Below are 6112 nucleotides of genomic sequence, written 5' to 3'. Positions count from 1 at the left end.
ATAAAGATAGGAAATCTGGCAGGTTTTCAGTGGAGCCAAGCTTCAGCTCGGGTGGTTAAGGTCACTGTGACAACTGTGCGTTCCTGGTGAGCTGCGACACCCCTCCCTTCTGTTTCTCCCTGTCGTGGCGGCGCCGCTTGCTCTTGGATCCTGGGTGGCACAAGGCAGAGCTGCTGGGTGAGCAGAGACTGGGGTGCTCATTTTCCTGCTGGCTTTTGTAGAAGTGAGGGCTTGTAGAGATGCAAGAGAGAGCCCAGAGGCGTTTTCAGTCTTTATTCCAAGCTTATGTAGTCTGACATCCTTTTGGGACTGACTGTGCCCTGGTTGCCTCTAAAGGTAGGGTGAGTGGGCAGAGTTTTGTGTCTTTAAAGCTGCTCTGGTACTCCAGCCGTCCACGTGCACCTCACTGATGTGGCAGAAGTCATTTTAGTCCTTTATTTCGACAGTGGCCTTGGTCTTCCTGAGCCCCTTCTCTTGATCAGGGTGTTGGTCAGTAGGTGCTTTGCTCTGCTCTGTTTTATCTCACGGTGTTGCAAGTCCCACGCCGTTCCCCGTGCCCTGCGGCGGAGAGCAGGGAGCAGGGGTCAGCGCTGCAGGAACCCACTTAGCGCGGTCCTTTCCTTGCCATCGTTAGCTACAAAGTGGAGTTTAGTCTGCAGAAACCAAATCAAATGGGTGACTGCTGCGCCGTGCCCAGAAGGTCACCACAGTTGGACTCTCTTAGATCAGAGAGTGAATTCCCAGCGCAAATGCGATGCCAGCCGCCGGGTTGGTGTGAACGCTGAGCCCGAGTGCCCAGGGTGAGCGTGGCACAGGGAGGCTGTGAAATCGCCTGCCTGGGGTTTATTTACCCTGAAGCGACTGCTCTGAGAGCTGGGAGACCAAAGCGACGCTCGTGGAGGGTTCGGCGTTTTGGAAGATCTAAAGGTTCCTGCTTCAAATCACCCCAATTACCTGGTTTCATCCCCCTTTTCTTTCTGGCAGGGTCTCACGCTGCTTTTTGTGCATCTCCCTGTACAAATGGGGCTGGTGGGTGGTTTCTTGGTTGCAAAGCCCTGTCTCATTACTGAGCCCCGGAGCCTGAACCTCCCTTGGTCTCAGGTGCGTTCCCTTCACCGCAGGCTCAACGGGCCCTGCCTAACGAGCTGTCCTCATCAGCGACGAGCTGGCTCGCGACCTCATTGCTGCTGAGGCGCGTTGGAGTTCCTCCCGTACAGAGAAACGGTGAACAAGCCCAGGGCAAAGTGCAGAGCGGCTGATTCAGCCCCCGGACTCTGAAGCAAGAGGGCAAAAGAGTGACGCGCCGCTACGATTGTGAGGAGGGGGAAAGGTTGAGCGTCCGCCCTGGGGATCCGCTAAGAACTGGGGAACTTTCTAAGCACGTGCCTGTTTCTGGACCGCTGAGCCGGGTCTCGGCCTGGGCCGGTGGGGAGGTAAATGCTCGTGTTTTGAGCAGAGAGCAGTGAGAACAGGAGGTCAGGGGAGCACCGGGCTCCCAGCTGGATGCAGAGACCTTGAAGCCGCTGCTCTCTGCTCGGTTCAATTCATTATTAAAGGCAGGAATGAATTGTTGGCTTTCATGTGCTTCGCTCCTTCTTTTTTCCTCTTACAGATCTGACGAGATGTGTCCTCTTGGCTCTATTAAGTACTTAAGGTTTCCAAAATGAATTGGAAAAATATCCCAACTGGTCCCCAGGCTTTCAAAGCCTCATCTGGAGTGGTTTTCCCCTGCAGTCCTCAAGCACAGAGACCAGCACAGACTCTTGTACAGAGCCACGCGTGTTCGGCTGCTGCCCGTTTTCCTCCTGGGACCCCCTGGCCTTCGTCTCGCTTAGCTCTGGTGCTTTAAGGGTGCTGCCTGCTCACCGGCAGCGGGGTCGAAGTCCGCAGAGGCTCCGGTAGCGACGGCCGGACCGGGGATGAAGCTCCCGGCCGTGCCGGCTGTGCTCGCCCCTTCCCTGCTCGCCATCCCCGTGGCCTTTGGCATCAACGGCGCGACCACCCTGGCAGAGTGAGTGTGGGCGTGGGACGAAGCTGTGGGGCTGGGATGCTTCGGTCCTGCCCTCCGCTGCTCCTGGATGCTGGGTCCAGTCTGTGTCTCGGAGGGGAAGCGACCAGTCCAGCTCAGGGCGAGGCTGTGTCCGAGGAGCCGTCCCTCCCGGAATGGGCTCTTGGGTCCATCTGGACCCAGAGAGCGGGGCACGGTGTCCGGGGGTGCTGGGTCCCACCAGGGGTTGTGGGGGGTGATGTGGTCCAGGCTGGAGCAGGAGGGCTTGGTCTGGGTGCTCCTGCCCCGTCTGAGCCGGCAGAAAGGCCGCTGCGGGCTGGGATGGCGTTGGCAGGGTTCATGGCTCCCTTTCTGACTTTAAATCCCATTATCAGCGAGCGAGCGCACCACGGGGTTGCTCAGGCTCATTGCATAACGCAGAATGGAACGGGGCTCTCCAATAACCCAAATCCTCTGGGAATTAGGGTGCTTCCCAGATTCACGAGCATCCTCTCCAGCCCCCTGGCACCAAAGGGACAAGCCCCTCGACACTGGATGTCCCCCAGGACACCCCCCTGGACCCCTCCCTGCCCCGTCTCCCCCTCCCAGGGCAACCCCCCCAGCAATTCAGCTGCTGGCACATCCCAGCGTGGCCAATGCCTCCACCCCAGCCTTGTCAGCGTCGCGCTGCCCGATAACAGCCCCGCTCTCGGTTTGCCTGCGCAGAGGATGCCCAGCCCCGCCGCGTCCAGGCTGCTCAGCTCACCCCACGCTCAGCCCCACACTGGGGGGCTGGTGCCAGCCAGGGGCAGCTCCCCGCGGGCCAGCCACAACCCACCGCTTCCTCACAGCCTTTATTTCTCTTCTATGGAAACCCACCCTCTGGCTGCTTGGCTTTCACTTCTTTCCAGTCTCACAGACCAGGACCTGCTGTGGGTTTTCCCCTTGTGCTCCTTTCCTGCACTTCTTATCCATTCATTCCCCTTCCTCCCCTTTTTCTGTTCTCGTTTATTCTCCTTCATCCTCCTTCTCCCGTTGCCCAGAGCAGGGGTGGCTGCCCCATCCCTGGAGGGGTTCAAGGCCAGGCTGGATGGGGCTTGGAGCCCCTGATCCAGTGGGAGGTGCCCCTGCCCATGGCAGGGGTGGGACTGGATGGGCTTGGGGGTCCCTTCCACCCCAAACCATCCCCTGAGTCTATGTCCGTGTTCCTGATGGGGCCGTCACCCCAAAGGGTGTTTCACCCAGCCAGGGGGAACGGGGTTTTGCTTTCTGGCTGTGCTGGGGCGCTCAGACCTGTCCCCCTGTCCCGCAGCAGCCCCCTGGCGCTGATGCTCACGGTGCTGCTGGTGCTTGCCATCTTCACCTCCATCATCTTCTTCGTAAGCGGAGTGAGCCACTTCCAGAACCCTCTTTTCTGTGGTGAGTGAGTCCCCCTCGGGGTGTGGGGACCGATCCCACGCCAAGGGCAGAGAGCAGAGGGTTGGGGTTTGGGACCCGCTGGGAGCCGCCTCGCTCTCCCGCAGTCTTTGTGGTGTTCTCCTTCACCTCTGTCGTCGACTTGATCATCGCGCTGGAGGAGGATGGCTACATCTCAGGCTTCATGGAGGTCTACGTCAGAGAGGTACCACCTCTCCCTGCCTCGGGCTGTCGGATGCTGCTCCTGGAGCTGCTCACGCTGTGGGAGAAGCGTGCGTGGAGCCGTCCCAGCTCCCGTGGGGTTCCCTGGGGAAGGGGCGTGGGAAGGCGCGTGCCCCCATCCCATTCGATCCCATCTTCCGAACGGGCAGGGTGAGCCCTACCTGCGCACGGCACACGGCATCATGATCTGTTACTGGGATGGCATCGTCCACTACGGGCTCTACCTCAGCATGACCGCAGCCATCGGCCAGAGGTGAGAGGGAAACCTTGGAACGTCCTGAATTCTGTGGGGAGGGGAGCTCTGAGCCCCGCAGAGGGGCCTGATCCTGCTGTCCCCGCAGAAAGAGCTACAGGAACCTGGGTCTCTTCTGGCTGGGCTCTCTGATGATGAGCATCACTGTCTTCCTGCTTGGGAACCTGATAGGTACGGGGTGCAGAGGGGATGATGGGGACATCCAGCCCCCCCTGAGCCCTCCTGGCTGCCTCTATCCCCTCATCCCCTCGTCTGCCTGGCGGGTTTGCTCCCAGGTGCTTGTCCCATGGGTGGAAGAGGAAGGTACTAACCTAGGGAGCACCAGTCCTGGGGGCTGAGCCTACCATGTGCTCTCCTTCCCCAGGGAAATACAGCTCCGACCTCAGCCCTGGCTTTCTGCTCAACCTGCCCTACATCCTCATCGTCGTCTGGGCTGGACGGAGGCTCTTCCAGCAGCCCAAGGTCCTGCCGTACCTGAGTCCTGAGAAGGTGAGCTGCGGGCCAGAGCTGGGGGTCTGTGGGACCGTGCCGGGATCCTTCATCCTTATCCTCTTCCTGGGGCTGGACCAGAGTATAAGGAGCCAAAACCACCGTGTTTTCCCTCTCCCAGGTCGCAGAAGAGCAAGGCAAGTGCCTGTACCGGCGGCCCCAGGACGCGGGGCTGATCCTGGTCCTGCTCCTCACCGCTGCGTTCACCTTCTTCAGGGGGATGGTGAGTGCTGGGTGCCTGTCTGGGGGTCGTGGGGGGGCCAAGGGGGTCCCAGAGTGGGGGTACCCCCCCCCCGTGCCCACCTCCCCTCCGCTCTCCGCGTCCCCAGGTGGTTCTGGACTGCCCGGCCGACTCGTGCTTCGAGTACATCTACCAGCACGAGCCGTACCTGCGCGACCCCGTCGCCTACCCCAAAGTGCAGGTGAGTGGGGTTGAGGTGGGGCTGGGCCCCTCTGCCGCGCCGCAGGGGACGGGGTGACCCTCTCGGTGTGTGTGTGTCCCCCCCCCAGATGCTGATCTACCTGTTCTACATCCTCCCCTTCCTCTGCCTCTGCGTCTACGCGCTGGTGCTGCCCGGCTGCTCCTGGCTGCCCGACTGGAGCCTGGTGTTCGCCGGCGCCTTCGCGCAGGTGAGGGCTGCGGGGGGCACGCGGGGACCCTCCGGCTGGGGCTGGATCCCAGCCAGGAGAAAGCAAGCGGGGGGTTTGGGCTGCATGGGAATATTTGAATCCTGGGGTCAGTTCTGGGCCCCTCAGCGCAAGAAGGATGTTGAGGCTCTGGAGCGAGTCCAGAGAAGAGCAAGGAAGGTGGAGAGGGGGCTGGAGAACAAGAGGAGCGGCTGAGAGAGCTGGGGGTGTTTAGCCTGGAGAAGAGGAGGCTGAGGGGAGACCTCATTGCTCTCTACAACTCCCTGAAAGGAGGTTGTGGAGAGGAGGGTGCTGGGCTCTTCTCCCAAGGGACAGGGGACAGGACGAGAGGGAATGGCCTCAAGCTCCACCAGGGGAGGGTCAGGCTGGACATTAGGAAAAAATATTTCACGGAAAGGGTGATTGGTCCCTGTCCGAGGCTGCCCAGGGAGGGGTTGAGTCCCCTTCCCTGGAGGGGTTTAAGGGCCGGGTGGACGAGGTGCTGAGGGACATGGGTTAGTGTTTGATGGGAATGGTTGGACTCGATGATCCGGTGGGTCTCTTCCAACCTGGTGATTCTGTGATTCTATGTGGAGCAGCTCCCACCGCCGCTGCCCGATAATTGCTTTGGCCTCGGTGGATCTTGGCGGAGCCGGGGATTGGTTTGACAGAAATAGGCTGGAGCAGCCTGCAGGGCTATAGATAGGAAGGACGCGCTGGTGCTGCGGAGGCTGCGTGGCTGCCACGCTCTGTCCCATCGTGTCCCCAGGCTCAGTTCTCCCACGTGGGCTCCTCGCTGCACGCCCGCACGCCCTTCCCGTACCAGACCCCTGACGATGTCTGGTGGAGCTTCCTCCTCACCAACGTCCTCTACGCGCTGGGCCCTCAGCTGCTGGCCCTGCGATGCCTGCACAGCCCCGCGTTCTTCCTGCCACCCACTCCAACCACCCTGCGCGTGGCCAAGAAGCTCCAGTGACCCGTCCTGCCCGTCCCGGGGGCAGCTCCGCGTCCCCCTCCCGCAGCCCCTGAGGAGGCACCCGGCTGGCAGAGGTGCCCGCAGGGATGCTCTGGTCCCCGCGGTGCCTCCTAAAGCTGTGGGGCGCGCTGGGGGGATCCCT

General features: G+C 61.3%; 1 protein-coding gene across 3 annotated transcripts; it reads left to right on the top strand.

Moving 5' to 3' along the window:
* Positions 1 to 188: 188 nt before the first annotated feature.
* Positions 189 to 6005, top strand: TM6SF2 (transmembrane 6 superfamily member 2). Of its 3 annotated transcripts, XM_069878318.1 has the most exons (12): positions 189 to 341; positions 1122 to 1433; positions 1613 to 2011; positions 3300 to 3406; positions 3511 to 3608; positions 3775 to 3878; positions 3967 to 4049; positions 4243 to 4367; positions 4489 to 4590; positions 4697 to 4789; positions 4878 to 4997; positions 5764 to 6005. In XM_069878318.1, the coding sequence occupies exons 3-12, from the start codon at positions 1920 to 1922 to the stop codon at positions 5968 to 5970; spliced, it is 1131 nt and encodes a 376-aa protein (XP_069734419.1). In that variant the 5' UTR covers positions 189 to 341; positions 1122 to 1433; positions 1613 to 1919; the 3' UTR covers positions 5971 to 6005. The 3 variants fall into 3 exon arrangements, with proteins under 3 accessions (XP_069734419.1, XP_069734420.1, XP_069734418.1); XM_069878319.1 differs by lacking the exon at positions 189 to 341 and having other exon boundaries at positions 795 to 1433; positions 3303 to 3406; XM_069878317.1 differs by lacking the exon at positions 189 to 341 and having other exon boundaries at positions 796 to 1433.
* Positions 6006 to 6112: the final 107 nt, after the last annotated feature.

This window comes from Phaenicophaeus curvirostris, chromosome 28, assembly GCF_032191515.1.
Source record: "Phaenicophaeus curvirostris isolate KB17595 chromosome 28, BPBGC_Pcur_1.0, whole genome shotgun sequence".
NCBI classification, from domain to species: Eukaryota; Metazoa; Chordata; class Aves; order Cuculiformes; family Cuculidae; genus Phaenicophaeus; species Phaenicophaeus curvirostris.
This window is presented reverse-complemented; position numbering and strand designations above follow the sequence as displayed.